The following is a 19,794-nucleotide window of genomic DNA, read 5'->3' on the forward strand; positions in this document are numbered from 1 at the left end:
ACTCAACACTCTCTCTCTCTCTCTCTCTCTGTCTCTGTCTCTGTCTCTGTCTCTCTCTCTGTCTCTGTCTCTGTCTCTGTCTCTCTCTCTCTCTCTCTCTCTCTCTCTGTGTCATTGTGTCTCTGGTATCATCTCTAAGTGTCTCCAAATCCTCTCTAAACTGCTCTGATTGTTTGACGTCTCACAACAGCTTTTTGGGAACCTTCCACTCTGGCAAGCATAATGCAATACACACTCAGGGCATATATATATATATCACATATTCATACATATATGCGTTTCGAGATCACATAGTCAGACATACATACTGTGTGGCGCTAACATTTACTGCAAATGCGTAATTACAGGAGCTTGCCGATCTGCTGCGTTGCGGTTCTACGGCGTATGAATTCGGTTTAAGAGGTGTATGTGTTTGTGTACTACTAGCAGGGTGTTGGAAAGCACTCAGTCTTGCACAGCTCAGACTGTTCATCTGAACCTGGGGAAGGAAAAAACACAGGAGAGAGACAGAGAGATTAGTCTGTGTTCTGTTCTCTGCGTGAGGCTCTCCCAGGTGTGTTGCTTGCAGACACATATTTTATGCATTTCATGTTACTCGGCAACAATCTCTCGAATCTCCAGTTACTTGTTCAGATAACTGCGCTAAAGTATGCCGACACGGAACCCTCTTGTGGAAAAAGAACAACAACCGTGTTTGTTTTGTCTACCATGGAAGCTTATAACGCTAACCTCGGTCTGTCCGCCTGACCCTAGCTTAATTACACTGATTGCTAAGCGCTAACAGCCCCTGCATGCTCTCTTGATGTTTATTGACCCAGCCTGGCTGTGGTCAGCCAGCCCTGGGGGTGATTTAAGATGGACGTCAGGGGGCAGGGGTCACGGGGTCAGAGTTCAGAGTGGGCGTGGGGAGCATTAAATGGCTCAGAACGCTGGACCTTGACTGCCAACAGAGCACAGCGTTTTAAGTGGAGTGTTTCATCTTTTTTTTTCTTTCTGGCTCAGGCAGAGGGAAACGAGAGACGGGCGAGAATCAATCACTGAGTCCAAGGTCAGCGGGCGAATAATGTTTACGTTATTTCAGATGAGCGGACCCTTAATTCCGTTTGTCCCCGCTATTGGCTTGGTGCCCTGCTCTCATAACCATATGTTGCTTATGATCTCTGGCTGGCGCCGCTAAAAGGAGATTTGTGTTTTTATCGTGGCGCTATACTTAAAGCCCGCAGAGCTCGATTTAAATGTGGCACCATCTTGACATATTAGCATTTTTAAGGTGACAAAGCGGACAATAGGCGACTTCCAACTGACCTAATATTACATTCATATATTCAGAGAGACGCAGCGTTGCTTGATCTATTGTCAAGATGTCTTTCTTTCTATATATGCCTATCAGACCATCGCCCCACTAGTGGTTTTGATTCCAAAAGGCAATGGAGAATCCAAGGGTATATTTAAATACACACACACACACACACACACACACACACACACACACACACACACACACACACACACACACACAGAGCCTGGCATTTCTCTTATCTCAAATGAATATCGGTAGTATTGTGACTGCGTAGAGCATATAGATCTTACCTCAGTATTGGGACACACGTACACACTTAAGCAGTCCAGAGATGCTTATAAATATAAATGAAGTGCTGTAGTGGCCTATAACCATTGTCATGACTGAGTGCTCTGTGTGTGCACAGGAAAATCCTCAAGTGTTCATTTACCTCGTAAAGTGTACAAATGTAACCAAATAGACCCATACATGGTTACCTATTGTACAGTCAGTCTTTGAGTTACAAATGGACAAATAAACACTGAGGAGTTAACTGTTTACTTGGGATGGGACGATATGAGAATTTCATATCACGTTTATTGTGACAAAAGAAAACCCGATTTACGGTTATTATCATGATAATCAAAATCCATTATCCTGGGGCGGAACATTTGCCAAAAAATAGCCGATCTACAAGCTCACAACGCGTCACGTTCTCTTGATGCACCTTCTCTTTACTGTTACAGTACTGTTCTTGTTTCTTCCTACTTTTTTCTTACTTCTCTGTAACTTTGTAAATAACTGTATACTGCTGTGCTACTATTGGGCAACTGAGTTTGGGATAATAAAGGTATCTATCTATTTGATAGAGTGAAAAAAAAGACTGTATCAAGTACGTAAAAGACTGTATCAAGTACGTATATTATAAGTAGAAAGTACCTTTTATCAATTATAGAGGGTTTAAGTGGTACCAGATATGCAGCTCGGCAAATAAAAGGTGAATTGATCCCAGTGCATGATGGAGGACAATATCACGATAAATTAAAACTCCACGATACGATTATCGCGAGTGTTTTTTATCACGATAAACGATAATATCACGTATCGTCCCATCCCTACTGTTTACTGCTTATTTGTTCAGTCAGTGAACTTGGCTCTTTGACTAACGATGTTTTGCACGTGTGTGCGCCTGCGTACACACACGTGTGTCTTGGCTTTTTCCTGGCACTTGTCTTGTACACGCATGCATGTGGATGTGTGTGTCTAGGTGCGAGATGGCCTACATTTGGTCATGTCTGCGTGCAGTTCACCGGGTCAGAGGGTCAGTTTAGTGCACAAGCTCTCCAGACAGACAGGAAAGCTATAAACATAAGGGGGTAAAGTGAACACACCACTGTTTACCCTGCCACACCCACCCACGGCCATTATGCTCCGTCTGTGTGGAGAATGCATTTCTCTCACTCATACTTAAGGGGTCTTTATACCAGGACGATTGGAAACGCTGCCGGTCTCGTTTTGGATTTATTACCCAAAAAACGTCGCGTTTACACCTTGTTGTTGGTTCGTTTTTCTGTGTTTATACTACAAGTTGACAACGCATGAATTCAAGCAAAATGTGTCATGTTCCCAGCCTACATAGGCCTATACTGTGTATTTACCCTTCAACTATAAAATATAGGCCTATATTGTTTTTAATGAGACATGCTTTGTAATTAGGCTATGCTCCCAAATCCATATTATTATCATCTGTTCGCATATTCAATGAGTCCCGCAAAAGGAGGTTTTTAGCGAGGTGAAGTGAAACACCAACAAAAGTCACCTGGAAGATGAAGGTCGGAACATTTATAGCCTATGGAGCATATTTCTGGACATTATCTACGGGGATGGGCTATATTAAGTGAGTTCTGTCTTCTAGCTGCAACACAGAAGTATAACGCACCATGCGAGGCAACTAACGGAGTAGGCTAGCCTACAGAGGCACATATGGGTATGGTAGTCTACCATACCTTGATTACAAGGGAAAATAATAAAATGTACTTCTTAAAATAAATTCATCATGCCTGTTGCTAAGTATTGGCAACATGACTGTCTTGCATGCGTGCCTTGCACGTGCAAGACCAGACAACAGTCATGTTGCCATACCTTAGCTCTTACTGAACTGACGCACTGCACTGGGATGCGGCGCAATGGAGGATGATGTGCCGTCGCCGTTGCAAAATAAACTAACGGAATAAATTAATGAACTGACGCCATACGCCACTGGCAGTCTGTTATTTCACTGGAAGTCACAATCATAGCCTTCCGTTATGGCTTTAAGTAAATTGCCTAGTTTGGAAGCAACATGCGTGCCTTAAGAGGAGGCTAGACGCACTGGAGAGAAAAAGCGACATGATTTCTTTGACTGGAGGAGAGGGAGCGAGGATATGGAGGAAGTTTTTGTGATGGTCTCTGACTGACTGGACAGTTATGTTTATTCTGTCTGTCTGTCTGTCTGTCTGTCTGTCTGTCTGTCTGTCTGTCTGTCTGTCTGTCTGTCTGTCTGTGTCTGTCTGTCTGTCAGCAAGACTCAGCATATTACAATAACTCACTCATTACCTGAAGTCCGCTGCGTCTGTGATGTGGCGCGGTGCATGAAGAATTAATCCAGTATTTTTTGGTGAGAAGTTGAAAAAGGGGGACGCAAAATAGTCATTAATCATAGCTTTGCTTAGAATGGAATACCATAGCCTAATGGTTTAATTTAACTTTGCGGAGAGGAGAGCTGTTGCAACTCCGACAGGCCAGCTAGGGTACCAGCCCAGGTGCGACGACTTGTGCGTAATTAGACATTTTTAAAAGGCTTTCATATAGACTACTCCTGACATTTTTCAAATGAGGTTTGTGCTAATAGATCACTGGGCTATTTTCTGGGTTTTAATTAGGCCTACAACAACACAAATAATAATAATACATTTTCGGTTAGTCTGACAGACAGACACTTATATGCAGCAGGGGAAGGGGAGCAGAGGAGGGGGTGCTATGACATCATCGCACTCTCCCTCACGGCCGAATTCCGATATTACACCGTTGCGAAACTGATGCGAAACCGCAGAAATGCACTTTCAGAGCCGAATTCGGAAAAGTATCGGTTAGGGTCATGAAACCGCGTCTCCGTGTGTCAAAATGGCCGAATCAATAGTAAAAACTATCGTCTACAAAAAAATCGACCTCATGTAATGACCCCCTTACTCACAGGCCTACAGCTTGTCCCACTCTTTGTGTTCATATCGTAATACATACTGATGTATGTCACCCCCTTTCACTCCTATTTCCATGTACCGTATTTTCTGGACTATAAGGCGCACCGGACTATAAGGCGCACTGTCAATGAATGGTCTATTTTCGAACTGTTTTCATATATAAGGCGCACCGGACTATAAGGCGCACTGTCAATGAATGGTCTATTTTCTTTTTTTAAAGATTTGTTTTTGGGCTTTTTTTATGCCTTTATTTGATAGGATAGTAGACTGACAGGAAATGGGGAGAGAGATGGGGAATGACATGTGGCAAAGGTCGTCCGGATCGGGAATCGAACCGGCGACGCCAGCAGGCATCATAGCCTAGTACAGGGGTCCTCAAATACAAATCTTGAAGGTCCAGAAATATTTTTTTGAAACAGGTCCGGGTCCGAAAAAAAAGGCGAAGGCGAAATAAGGCGGATACATTTATACAGTATGTACTGTTGTATGTATGTTTATTTTATAATCATTAGAATTGTTTATTTTAATTATTATTATTATTATTTGGAACTTTGGAAATCTCAGTTGGAACTGTTACCCCTGCTACCCGATGCTGGATAAGCGGTTGAAGATGGATGGATGGATGAATGGATAATTATTTATGCATGTAGAGTAGGCTACATTATTTACATTTATTGTGTAGCAATAAAACACTGGCTTATAGTTTAATTATTGGAAACTAAAGAGCATGAATGCAATATTAGGCTTGTCGTTCAGAATGGAAAATAAAGTGAAACTTAGCGTGAGGGGGGGAGAGGATTACTTGACATTCAGTTGACACACGTACTGCACAAGCCAGACTGTGCTGGTTGCCTATGTCAAATGGCCAGTCAAATCAGGGTCAACGAGTCATAGTTATTAACCTAACACAGCCTAGGATAGCTGGCAATAATATGCGACGACACATCACATTGTTAAAGACGCATGATCACGCATCGCGAGTTTCGCGACCATTTCTCGTCTAATGCAAGCAGTTGGAGCCTTACATCGTGGATATTAATGTGTTGCTGTTGTCCTCTCCAATTGAACAGCCAAAGGTAGAAGATCTCTAAGTTATTAATCCAGTGGGAGCAATGGTTTCCAAGAGGTTTTAGCAACTTTTTCAGGCAGCGAGCGGCATGAGTGTGTGGAGAGGGGAGGGGAGGGGGGAGCAGCATGGAGAGCGCTGCTTCGGAGGGAAGGAAAACCTTTGATCTACAAGCCCACAGCACGTTGCACCCGCTACGCTTTGTGGGCTTGCAAATTGGCGTAGGGGTGTGTCTTGTGAGCCTGTGTATGTGTTTGAGCGAATGAGCACATACACACCCACGCACACACAAACACAAATCACACACAGTCAGTCCGATCGTCAGATACAACTGTGCGGAGATTTCTCAGAAATGTGCCGCGGTCCGGACGGAGGTGCGCCTGGGTCCGGACATGGACCGCGGTCCGCCTATTGAGGACCCCTGGCCTAGTATGTGGTGTGCGCCTTGACCACCAGGCCAGCGGGCGCCCATGGTCTATTTTCGAACTGTTTTCATATATAAGGCGCACCGGACTATAAGGCGCACTGTCAATGAATGGTCTATTTTCGAACTGTTTTCATATATAAGGCACACCGGACTATAAGGCGCACATAATAGACGCTACCGTTGCGTTATGCATCCAGCAGATGGAGCTGTGCTAAAGGGAATGTCAATGTCAATGAATGATCCATATATAAGGCGCACTGGACTATAAGGCGCACTCTAGTTTTTTGAGAAAATTAAAGGCTTTTAAGTGCGCCTTATAGTCCGGAAAATACGGGTAACCTTTCTTGTCACTTGCTATGCTAGTTATATTATGCAGAAATAGCTTGGTTACAACCTATTACAAGGGCCCCCCCTTGACCACAAATGCTAAGAATGTTGTTTAGACAGATGTTACGTTTGATGCTTACCTGGTATGTCCAAGTTTCTTTGAAGTACTAAATTAATTTATTTAGACTCTACTTCTCTTACATGACCTTTTAACCATGTTTGTTGACTAATGTTCATGCCATTTACTCTGATCTTGAACTTTTAAGTCACCCTGGATAAAAGTGTCGGCTAACTGCCTTCATTTTAAAAGTGTAATTAAACAGGCCCAGTCTCTGACTGACCGACAAACACAGTCTGCTGTTCCAACAAAGAGAACCAGGCAGTTGGTAGTCAGCTGGGGAGTTACTGTAGCAGTTGCATCTGTCATACGCTACGTCTAGGCTAAGCTTCACAGCGTGTTTGTATGCATTCCCATGCAAACGCGTGCACATTGTTATGTTTAATTTGAATATGATGAATGCTTTCAGTATGTCTAAGAGTCTGAGCTTTTATTTTTCACGTACAGTAAACACATGAAGACGGACAGACAATCATAGACGTTTACAAAACACAGGGCAACGTGCAGGCTTTTCGCATCGCTTGGAGCACAAAGGAACGCACCCACAAACACACTCTCGGCTGAGTCGGCTCACACATGCACACATACACGCAAAGCCAGCTGCAGTTAGGTAGTCTTTTATCAGGACCATATTGCCCGTCTGGAACCAGTTAATACAGCCCTCTAGGTACAGACCCCTTGATCAGTGCATCATTACTCACACAATAAGGTTTACAACGGGGAGGGAACGCAATATCTAACCTCAGCTTGTCATATTTATAGAGAACTGATGCAGTCAGTTTTTGAATTCATATACAGAACACTTAACTTAAACTGTAGTACTGGTTTGTGTGCGGTTGCACGCCATTGTCATGCACTGAAAATGGCCAATCTACAAGCTCACAACGTACTGCATTGCAACCCGTTAGAGCAGCTATTTTCGTCGGGCAACACTGGTGAGCAAAAGTATAAATCAGGTTTTAGGTTGTTTAGGACTGTTTGGATAATTGGGAAGATATAAATATCTAAAGTATTTCCAATCATGTGACGCCACATTGAAACATATCCCCCATATGTGTTTTTAATTATAATGTGAAATACAAAGCTCTGGTTATCTATTGCCATGAGATGTTTGTTTGTGCGCTTGTTTGTTTCTGTATTTACATTTCCGAGTTGCCCTCAAGTGGAACTGAAGATGGTTGAATATCTTGTGACTCTTTAATTTGCAGTACGAGAGAGAGAGAGCAGTGAGAACTCGTTTACAGTTCCGGATCACAATAGAATATGCCTCTATCTCTGTGGGATTGTTGCCTTTTAATTTGTGCCTTTCTCTGTGGCGTGGCTGACCCCCGTCCATGTCCATATTCTTAGCGAGCTTTCTTTTATTACCGGCTTAACTCCCTTTGTCTCTCTCTCTCTGTATCCATCTCTCCCTCACCCACTTCCCACACTGTATCACTCAGCTTCTCTGTGCTTGTGGTTGTCTGCGCTGAGGTGTTGAAGTGTCTATGGTGTTGGAATGTCTTTGAAGCAGCGGGGTGATTGACGCCAGGCTGCAGATAAGCTTCTGTCCCCACAAGCTGTGTCAGGACAGAGGAGAGGAAAAGGGACCCGGAGAGGAAAGCTTTGAAAAGGCTGTGCCTTTATTCATTTGTTCGCTTGGCATTTCCCCAGCCTTCCTATGCTAGAGTTTCACTGTCAAATGAACGCACGAACATCTTACCAGCATGGCAGCACCAAATATCTGTAACGTAGTCAGACTAGTTTAACCCATTTAGGCCTAGAATTATTGAATGCTTTAACCAGTGAAAAATAGCAGATATACAAGCTCACAGTGCCGTGCTGCGAGCTTGTAGATCTGCTATTTTTGAAAAAGTCGTGAAAATGTGTGCAAATCTTTGAACGTATGGTATTTTTAAAGCGAACGTTTGTAACTCAAATTTTGCTTCTGGGTGGTCCCTGGAACTAAATATTTTGAGATGGGGATCCGTGGCCAAATACATATAATTTCGGGGGTCCTTCACATGAAAAGGTTTGAGAACCACTGACATAGTAGTATCTCAAGAACAGACTAACTGAGCTCCAGTGAAAAGGACCTTTTCTTTGACAACGGCTATAGCCAGATTGCTGACATAGAAACATAGGTTTTTCAAAAAATCTTAGAAGGATTCAAAAGACACTTATAGAATCGGGTCGAAATTCAAATTTTCAAGTTTTTTCTAAAATAACAGATCTACAAGCTCGCAGCGCGGCACTCGGTGCCGCGCTGTGAGCTTGTAGATCTGCTATTTTTTTATAGTTAAAGCATAAAATAATAATACATAACACAGTGTACCCGTTCTGAATGTGTTAATTCATGCAATGCAGAACCACCGGCAGTCGTTGAACACGACCGCGCGCATTAGAGGGACTGGAGGGGCTGAATAGTCCACTTTGAAGTCTCACATTAAACCGGCGTTAGCTCATATTCCATTAGCCTGACTGATTCCATATCAGATGACTTCACACACACACACACACACACACACACACACACACACACACACACACACACACTGACCACCACACATGATAGCCAGAGGTCTGATGTAAATTATATGAAGCCATGGAGACGTCTTTGTCGGGGATACAGCGTATGGTCTGACATCAGGTCTCCCCACAGACATGAATCATTTAACCCATTTAGGCCTAAAATTTGTGAATGCTTTAACTATTAAAAAATAGCAGATATACAAACTCGCACCGAGTGCCGCGCTGCGAGCTTGTAGATCTGCTATTTTTGAAAAAGTCGTGAAAATGTGTGCAAATCTTTGAATATATGTATTTTCAAAGCGCACGTTTGTAACTCAAATTTTGCTTCTGGGTGGTCCCTGGAACTAAATATTTTGAGATGGGGGTCCGTGGCCAAATAAATATCATTTTGGGGGTCCTTCACATGAAAAGGTTTGAGCACCACTGACATAGCAGTCTCTCAAGAACAGACTAACTGAGCTCCAGTTAAGTGAAAAGGACCTTTTCTTTGACGATGGCTGGCCAGATTGCTGACATAGAAACATAGGTTTTCTCCAAAAATCTTAGAAGGATTCAAAAGACACTTATAGAATCGGGTCAAAATTCTAATGTTCACGACTTTTCAAAAATGGCAGATCTACGAGCTCGCAGCGCGGCACTCGGTGCCGCGCTGTGAGCTTGTATATCTGCTATTTTTCAATAGTTAAAGCATAAAATAATGATACACAAAATGTGTACCCGTTCTAAATGGGTTAAGATGTTCACACGTCATTTTACAGCTCTTTCACCTCGGTGTGCGCTGGTCCCCGGATTCGAACACAGGTTTCCTGTGTGAGATCGAAACATCCAAAGGCACTTTAACGTACGTCAGGGGGGTGAGAAACGTTTTTTTTTATGTCGGTCTATTTATAGTACAATACGTTTCTTCTTCTTGTGTAATTGGGACTAAGAGGATATATACCTATTCATCCACAAGAGGGTAGTTGTGAGAGTATGTAGTTCCCCCACAATGCAATGCAACATTTTGAGACGGAAGGAGGAAGTCAACTATCTTTTGAATCTAAGAAGACGTGGCTTGTTGTTGTGGAAACTGTTGTTGAGGAAACATGTCGGATTCGGACTATGTATGCCGAAGAGAAGTTGTTGCTGATGATTTTGAGAACATGGATTAACTCATTGCATGCCAGGCCCGATAGTCCCGAGATTATTTCAATGTCTTTCCCTGCCAGGCCCGATAGTCCCGAGAATTTCCGCCATTTTGAAAAAAAAAAAAAAAAAAAATTCAAAACATTTTTTTTTTTCAAAAAATTTTTTGGACCCCAAAAAATGTAGTAGGCATGATAGAAATCGCGAAATTGCATGTTTAACCCCCATAGCAACCCCATCTATCAAACATGGCAGCCATCTTTGTTTACATTTTAGGAAAACATAATGGCTTGTATCTCATGAATGCCTGAACGGATTTCCATTCGGATTTTTTTGTTTGAAAGCTGTGAGCAATGTGGACACACGTGGTGCATTATCTAGGCATGGGTGTGCATGATCCGTGCACTATGAATTACATGGAAGTCTATGGAGACCAGAGGCACCATAGAGTACGAAGGTATTGTTAAATGGCGGGGAATGTGTTAAAGGGAGACGACAGGGCGAGACGCGGACCTATCCTGTCTGAGTTCTCTTCCCTGATTGGACAAAATTGGTATCCAGACCTTTTCTGTTTATTAAAGGACTCTCCAGTTACTGAACAAACTCACTATAGCAATGAGTAGGCTACTATCAGAATATAAAGATATTTAACACTTATCTTCTTGTTTGGTGGTGATCGTGTTGGAGATTAAACGCCACATTCTACCTGTTGTGTTTATATTCTAGAAAGTAGCCTGTACTCTCCTGAACTACCGGCAAGGCTAGATGTAGAAAGTAACTGCTTGAGTATAATAGTAAGTCTTGACATGTGTCTCGTAGTTCATGATATGGGTTTGATTTTGCAATTTGTCTCCAGATTTTCCACACTGTGCTTTGACGCTTTGTCTCCATTCCCGCACGGTTTGGCATTGTGCTTTTTGCTTGCACACACATTGGACTTGATGCATCAATATTTAATGGGTGTAAAACATTGAAAGATACCGTCGTGCTGTGCCAACAACTTATCTAATAAATCAAACTCGGATGGAAGATAATGTTTATCAGCAATCATTCCTTTTTTATATATAATTTTTATCCCACGATTTTGCAACCCATTTTTCACCCAGTGCCAATTGCCTATGTAATCCTGGGCTCTGCTCTCCCTCTGCCACGCATGGGGAGACAACGGACTGACCTCATGCTTCCTTCAATGCATGAGTAGTCCAAGTTGTTTCTTTTCACCTGACAGGGGGGGATTTCCCCGGGATGGACGTAGCGCGTACCAGTTCCTTTCCCCTCCATCAAGCGCCCCGGCTGGCCAGGGGGAGGCATTATTGAGACCAGGATTACTGCATGTTTTTGTGAGGGTATCAACCCTAGGAGACACGGGGAGAACATGCAAACTCCACACAGAAAGGCCCTATCGCTGACCCCACCTAGGGTGTGGGCACTGATGACGCGGAGGGAGAAACACGCCCCCAGCACCCACAGCGTCCCCCGGCGGGAATCGAACCCAGGACCTTCTAGCTGTGAGGTGAAGCGCTAACCACTGCGCCACCGTGCCCCCCATCAGCAATCATTCCTATCAAATTTGCATTTGCATTGCCTGCATTTAGGAGTGTTTCCTGCACGAATGACTACAATTTACAGCGTGATAAATCAGGCCCCGTTTGTCTGCCGCACAGCACACACACAGACCGCTTCTCTACACTCTGCGCTCCCTGCTGATGTCATCATTTGATTGAAAGGAAACTGGCTTGAAGAGAGTGAATCTCCTAGAGATCTGTTCGCTCAATTGAACACCTGAAGAGCTTTTTCATGATCAAAATATATATTGTAAAAATGTGTTTTCAAATTCTCTGTGTGATGTGTTTTTCTTTGCATACAGTGGTATGGTTGAAGAAAACACGGGACCTAAACCTAACCTAAACCCTAACCTCAGTGGGGGTATTTCTGAATGGGGATGTTTCTAAGTGGGGGTGTTTCTGAATGGAGGTCTGCCCCCGTAGCTTTTCATGCCAGGTAAAGAGCCTGCATCCCATTTCAGTATTTCAAGAATATTCTTTAGACCTGCACCTCATTACCATGCGTGTTACCAAGCAGTGGAAAAGCAACTTAACATTTCTCTCATCTTCCTTCTAGTTGCAATTTTCCCCGTGTCTGTATTCCTTGCTCCCGCCTGTCTCTGTTCTTCTACCTGTCTGTCTGTCTGTCTGTCTGTCTGCCTGTCTGTAGGGCTCACAATTATTACATAATAATCGTCTAATCGCAATTATTTGAGGTAATCGCGATTATTTTGCATAATCGTCATAATCGTTTCCATGTTGAGAAATATTAATATAGGCCTAGTTTCAAACACTTTTAAAAGGTAGTGGAAATAGATGCGACGTGTTGAGCTTGTAGATCGACTATTTCCACTATCAATGTTATTTTTTAAGTATAAAGTTGTCAAATATGTCAGTAATTTCGTTGTATATTTAAGTTATGTGTCATAGTTGCCATGTGCAACTTCAAAGCCTAAAAGCCAAACAGAAATGTAATTGTCAACAACAAAAACACAATTAAATCGTTAATCGCAATTATTTGAGTGACAATTAATCGTATGTCATAATCGTGACAGCTCTACTGTTGTAATGTCTACTTAACAGACTGCCTGTCTGTCAGTGTCTGCCTACCTGTCTAAATGCTGTGTGATGTTAGCAGGTTGGAAACAATGGATGAAAGACAGATTTAATGTAAACATAATAGTCTTCTTTTCTCTCACTCCCGTCCTCAGTCAGTGTTGATTGATTGATTGAGTGATTGATTGGTTGATTGATTGATTGATTCATGCAACCATGCATGAATTCATTCATTCATTTTAGTACACAGTGTTTTACTAAACACATGAATAAAGTGTTAATTCTGAACTTGCTTGGAAAGTTATCTTGGTATAGCCAGCCAGCCAGCCAGCCAGCCAGCCAGCCGTTTTGAGAGTTAATTAAGAATTTCAGGTCATCACTCAGACTAAGCAGCAACACAAAAACCAAACAGATGGGTTGCTGCCTCATCTGTTCCCAATAAAGATAAGTGGTCCAGTGTTGACATGTTGACAAAGCGATGCTCTGCGATCCATATTTTCACTGGAACGGAGAAGGAATGTTGAGGATAACAATGACATGATTATTTAAATTCCCCCAGCCTCCTGACACCCACAGTTAATAATAATACTTTCACATTCTGTGCTCAGCTTTATTGGATTTCACTCCCTCAAGAAACCAGATATTTTTAGATTGATAGTGTTTTGTATTTTTATTTGACTTCCGTAATGATTACTCACATGGACATTTTGTATTTGTCTCTATCTCTGCTGTTGGATTAGTATAACAAAACGAGAGGATTGCTTTCTTTAACACACATGCATACGAGAGAGGCTGGCACCATTGCTAGCAAGTTCAGGCTAATTCATCCAACAAATATGCTGATGACCTTTGTGTATCTTTGGTGTCTGGCTGTCATTGTGTAGGGTTCCTGTGTTGGTTAATAGGTAACAGATAGCCCAGTAAAACTAGCAGATCAGGATGGCAGTCTAGACAGGATGTTTAAAAGTGCATCATGGTTTTCCCACTTGACTTGTTCAGTTATGTATGCATATCTGTCTGTCTGTCTGTCTGTCTGTCTGTCTGTCTGCGATTGAGTAGCCTGGGATCGCTTCCAATTTCGGGCTTTTGATCCGGTCGGGAGCGGATGACGTCCTACGTCATTTTGTATTCAAAACGGACTACAATTTGGCCGGAACTACAGACCGGAATCAGTTTTAACCTGGTTTTGTGCATGCGCTAACTGGGATATGATTTAGCGGAGGCCGTCAGCCGTGTTCTCCGATCTTTATTTGTTCCTTAAATAGGACGGTTAGCCCTATTTGCTACAAGCTGTTTTTTTTTACGAATCACCAATATCTAATGACATGATTGCATGCAGCAATTCAAATTGTTAATTTCGGGCTGGGTCGGGAACCAATTTGTCAATTATGTTTCAGACTTTGTGTTGGGCTTGGGATGATCAGGGCCGGGCCCCCATATTTAGGCCCTATCAAATCTCTTGTGTGTGTGTGTGTGTGTGTGTGTGTGTGTGTGTGTGTGTGTGTGTGTGTGTGTGTGTGTGTGTGTGTGTGTGTGTGTGTGTGTGTGTGTGTGTGTGTGTGTGTGTGTGTGTGTGTGTGTGTGTGTGTGTGTGTGTGTGTGTGTGTGTGTGTGAGACAGAGAGCGAGAGATCCCCAGTGCTTACTGTTGAGTAGCTAATTGGCAAGAAGAGACCCATTCCAGTGTTGTTCGCTGTGTTGATAATTAGTCATTGGTATTTAGTCTGTTGTCAGTGAAGGAGTTGTGTTCCCTGATGAACCACAACAGCCTGCTGCTTTTATTGTTCATCGTAATGCTCTACTAGTTATTTCTGTAGTGTCTTTCTTGTGAAGAGTACCGCTTTAATCAGGATTGATGCATGTATTTGTGTTTCAGCAACACACACACACACACACACACACACACACACACACACACACACACACTCACACTCACACTCACACACACAGTAGAGTATATACAGTTGTTGGTAATAATCCTCACTGAGTCCACAGTGTTCAGACCAATGCTCTAGTCCAAGCTTTGTGAAGTAAACAGTACGTTTGTAAGTACGGTAGTTACACTTCTGGACCCTCTGTTTTTAAAGCCCATATTTTGTTGTGTGTAAGTGTAATACCACGCACGCACGCACGCACGCACGCACGCACGCACGCACGCACGCACGCACGCACGCACGCACGCACGCACGCACGCACGCACGCACGCACACACACACACACACACACACACACACACACACACACACACACACACACACACACACACACTCACTAATAATACATTGATACTCCTACATCTCCTGGAACCAATGAATTAATTCTGTTGCATTCACATGAGGCACTGTGAAATACACACATGACAATCTTGTATGGCAAAGTGAAAGCATTTTAGCCATAACTCTCTCTTCACAGTTTCCATCTCTCACTGTTTGTTCCCTCTCTCTATCCGCTAATCACACTCATCATCTCTGTCCTTGTATACGTCTGCACAGCAGATGCTGTTCTGTACATTTTGCACCGTGTACGCAATCACCTCTCCATTTTGTCTCCTATTGAGTTTAAAGCCGTGTCACTGCAGGGAATTGACAAGTTTTGACACAGAGGTCTTCTCCCGATTTAAGTGTAATCCGAGAGCTCCCCACCTTTCAGCCACCACACAAAATGCATTGTGGGTGTTCTCCGGGCACGATTCTGTCTGCCTTCACTTCAATCTGCTCCGTGGCAAATTGGCAAATAATGTCAGGATATCACATTGCTGCGATTGCTATCCCTCCCCGTTTATAGCAGAGCTGAGAGCTTACGCACGCACGCACGCACGCAAGCACGCACGCACGCACGCACGCACACACAAACATGGCACTAATCGATTGAGGCCTCTTGCTGCCTGGCAGTTAGATTTTCCAAGTTGTGTGTCTGAGAGAGAGACAGAGAGAGTGTATACTGTATGTGGGAGGGAGTGTACGTATGTGTGAAAAGCTTGTCCATCATCCTTCTCAGACATGCTGCTCTTTTTAAATCAATTTTTCTCAGTGAGAGAGAGGGAAAGAGATGGGTCTTTACAAAACGTATGGAATATAAAGTGTTGCAGTGAGAGTGAAAACTTAGGAATAAATGTAGAAGGAAAAGGCAGACAAGGAAGGATACGCAGAAATAGAGAAGAAGGAACTGAACTGGGTGAAGTTAACTGATCTAATAATAATAACTAGAAAGAATGCTGGGATTAGGTAAGCAATGCGGTGGGTTTTGAGTGTGGTTTTAAACATAGCGAGGGTGTGGGGAGCTTTGATGATGAGCTGGGAGTGAGTTCCATAGGGTGGAGGCATCAGTTGAGAAAGCCCTGTCTCTCCAGGTTCCTTTCTTGGTCTTATTAGGGATGTCGAGGAGGTTATCACCAGACCTGAGGGGGTGTGGCATTTGAGGCGTTCAGAGAGGTAGCGGGGAGCCTGGTTGTTAAGTTCCTTGTAGGTGTTGATTAGTATCTTGAAATCTATTCTCTGTTTGACTGGGAGCCAGTGCAGGTCATGGAGGACTGGTGTGATGTGGTCCCTGGATGGGGTTCTGGTGAGCAGGTCGGCAGCGGGGATTTGTTCATACTGCAATTTCTTGAGTTACGGGAGGCTCTTGGAGTAGTCAGGTCTGATGAAGCCATGAAGGATTGTCTCAGCAGCAGAGTGTGATAGGTTGGGATGAAGGCGGGCAATCTTGTGAAGATGGAAAAGGGACGTTTTGGTGATCTGGGTGACATAGGACTGGAAGGAGAGGAGTGTGGGGTCCATGATGACACCACGATTGTGGACTTGGGTGGAGGGGGTGCCATTGGAGCCATCAATGTTAATGGAGAAGTCATGAGTGTAATGGGTGAGGGAGATTTTAGGCACGTGTGAGATGAGTATGACATGGTGATGGTGTATGTTGTAGGCCTATGGTATTAAAAGCAGCACTAAGACAAGGAGGATGACAATGTTGAGTGAGCTGGTGTCAGGATAGCGGGAGGTAATTTGTCACTTTGATGAGGACAGTCTTTGTACTGTATTTGATGCGGAAGCCGGATTGAAACTGTCCATAGAGGTTGTTTGTTTCCAGGTAAGTGATTTGAGTAGCGAGGAGGAGTTTGTTGATGGTGGAGAAGAGAAGAGTACTCTGGGGTTGCCACTGCCGGACTGAATGATTCCAGAGTATTAGGAAGTGTAGCTCTTTATAGAGCTACATGTTTATGTCAGTATGAATGGTGAGACCGGCCCGGTTCTTTCTAGCTATCGGCCCTTGGACTGACAGCTGGAGGTGGAAAAGTTCATCCGTGTACCAGGGGGCCGTGTGTGAGAAGGTGACAGATCGGGTTTGGACGGGTGCAAGCTGGTCCAGGCGAGGTCTAATGGGCGACTGAATTACCTTTCAACCATTGCTCAGCACGACTCCGGCCACTACATTACCGTTGTATCTGTGATATGTGGGGACACGCCTGTGTGACCATTATTTGCGCACTTTCTGCTGCTGAAAAGACAAGTGCGCGCACGTGCGCGCACACACACACACACACACACACACACACACACACACACACACACACACACACACAATAGGTGATTAGTCGTTTCCCCAAATGGCAATTCTTGCAACATCCCCTAGAGTGTGTGTGTGTGTGTGTACGAGACTCTAGAATGTTGCATGTTGTTTACGTCACTGTCTTCCAGTTCAATGCGTTTCATTGTGTTAACCTCTTAAACCCTTTATTCTTAGTAAAACTGACCTGATTTGATACAATACTTGGTACCCTTCCCCCCGCTCCCCCCTCAGATCGACTATTTTTGCAAGAATAGGGATGCTTGGTTTCAAGTGGTTAAGGTGACATTTTAGCATGTTGTGTAACTCTTGAGTTCATTACAGACCTGGTTTTAATCATTTAATTGACCGTAGTCCCCCAGGGTTCTATACTAGTCCCCCTCCCTCTACACCAAATCATTTAGGCGAAAATAGGCAATCTATAAGCGCTTACGTGCCATTTCCTACGAATGTTCACTCCAGATTAGGGACACTAGGGTCCACAAGTGGTCTGCGTCGTTATGTAAGACTCACCCCAGGAACTTGCGAATGACAAATAATCTCATAATTTCTCTCCTCCTCCTTCTCCTCTTCTTCCTCTCAGACCACGGCTCCAGGCCCAGAGGAAGTTTGCCCAGTCGCAGCCCAACTCGCCCAGCACCACACCGGTCAAGGTGGCCGACCCGGACGGTGTTGGCGGCAGCAGCCTGCCCGCTGTGCGTGCCTGTCAGTCCCTCTCCTCCCTGACCTCCTGCTCCCTGATCTCCTCCCCGCTCGCCGCCACCTCCTCCCCTTCGTCCTCCTCCATCCAGGACCTGTCGAGACGCAAGCCCAAGACGGAAGACTTCCTCACCTTCCTCTGCCTCAGAGGTAGGTACCACACAGCGTGAACACACAGCAGCAGGCTTACCACACACACACACACACACACACACACACTCTGAACCCTCCGGATACAATCTTAAATCCTCTTTAAGGACCAGCAGAATGCTGCTAGTTGTTTGTTGTTTGAGCTTTGAATGTAGCTCTACCATCGTGCTCACAGGTAGAGACCTGTACATCTGCCTAAAGGCTGAAATTATCTGGCATGCCATCCACTATAAATCTCCACCTCCACTTGACTGTCTTTAGCATACAGTCACCTTCTACCAAACACCACACGCACTTTATCTTCAATTCCAACTTTATTTCTCTCCGAAGGCCAATTAGTTTTGCAGCATGAACTGCAACATAAATACAAACATTATATCACATTAGTAAGAGTAGTGAAGACTCGGCAAGGCTGCATCATTGACTAAGCATCATAGTCAGAACAGCTATAAGAACAATACAATAACGAGACGCGAATCGCAAGGAATCCGCTGGGAAAGAAATGTGTACTGTTCCTATGTACATATTGTGATTGTAATTCATGATACTACTGGTAATATACTAGATAATACTAGAAAGTTCTGTTCTTGCCATTTATATTACATAATATTATCGTTGTTGTCGGGCGGAAACCTTGTATGTCCAAAACCGTTTGTTTTGTATTTATCATTTTAAAATGATTTAAACTAGTGAAAACAGCCGATCTACAAGCACACAACGCCTTGCACTGCGAGGCGTTGTGTGCTTGTAGATCTGCTGTTTTCACTACTTTTGGGCGACGGCCTTGTATGATGAAGCAGGGCTTTGCTTTGCGAAAAAATGTACACATTTGAAACTTGGGAGATACGAGGTTTCTGCCTGACACTGACAGTGACGATATTGTGATGTCACTCCTGTCTGATTGGACTTTATATCGCTTACAAAAAAGCAGGTTCACTTTGCTGGCAAAAGATTCTCAGGACCGAGAAAAACAGTGTGTTGCCTATAGCAACCACACCAATGACAGAACATCAACTCACCTTCCTAGATGGGGAAGCTAGCTCCTTTTCCCTGCGTTGAGGAGGTTAATAATGGCTGTGGGGATGAATGATGCAAGGCTCACAACCAATTTCCGCGATTCACTGTCTCAATTCTGATGAACGATGCCAAGCTCACAACCAACGTTGTTAAGCTTGTAGAGCGGCTATTTTCTGGTGTACAACAGCAGCACGCAACTGAGTATAAATAAGGCATGAGTGTTTGTGTCTGCTTGTCTTGACTGAGGGGAATCTGGAGCAGGTGCCAGAGGCTAAGGATTGAAACTCTTGATGTCGAGGGTAGGGATTGAAACTCCTGATGCACTCTAACCTAACGCGGACAGTTTCATGTAGGCAGATGGGCGGGCGCGGTGAGTCTCACCGCAAGTCTCCAGCCAATAGCATGTGTTCTCCTCCCCCCACCCCCCTCTGCTCCTCTGCTCAGCGCAGAGAACGCTGCTGCGTCATGACGTCAACACATTTGGTGCGACGCTCTCTGCACTCTGATTGGTTAGGGAAATTCTACACTTCCTACAACAGTGATCATAACGTGATCGCCCAGGCTTCTTTTTCTTCCGATCGCCTAAAGAAGTCTGGGTTTCCGAGGCTACTCCTGATGTAAAGAGGGTGAAATCTTGCTATTTCTACATATCATGACTTCGCCTACGGGAGGGTCAC

General features: G+C 44.0%; 1 protein-coding gene across 1 annotated transcript in view; it reads left to right on the forward strand.

Moving 5' to 3' along the window:
* The window catches only part of jarid2b (jumonji and AT-rich interaction domain containing 2b), a 153,856-nt gene that overhangs the window by 59,332 nt on the left and 74,730 nt on the right, over positions 1-19,794 (forward strand). Inside the window, exon 4 of the mRNA XM_080735771.1 lies at positions 17,835-18,100. Within this exon, the coding sequence (XP_080591897.1) occupies positions 17,835-18,100 (266 nt within the window). The remainder of the gene's footprint in view (positions 1-17,834; positions 18,101-19,794) is intronic.

The sequence above is a fragment of the Nannobrachium achirus genome (assembly GCF_963921795.1).
Source record: "Nannobrachium achirus genome assembly, chromosome: 10".
NCBI classification, from domain to species: Eukaryota; Metazoa; Chordata; class Actinopteri; order Myctophiformes; family Myctophidae; genus Nannobrachium; species Nannobrachium achirus.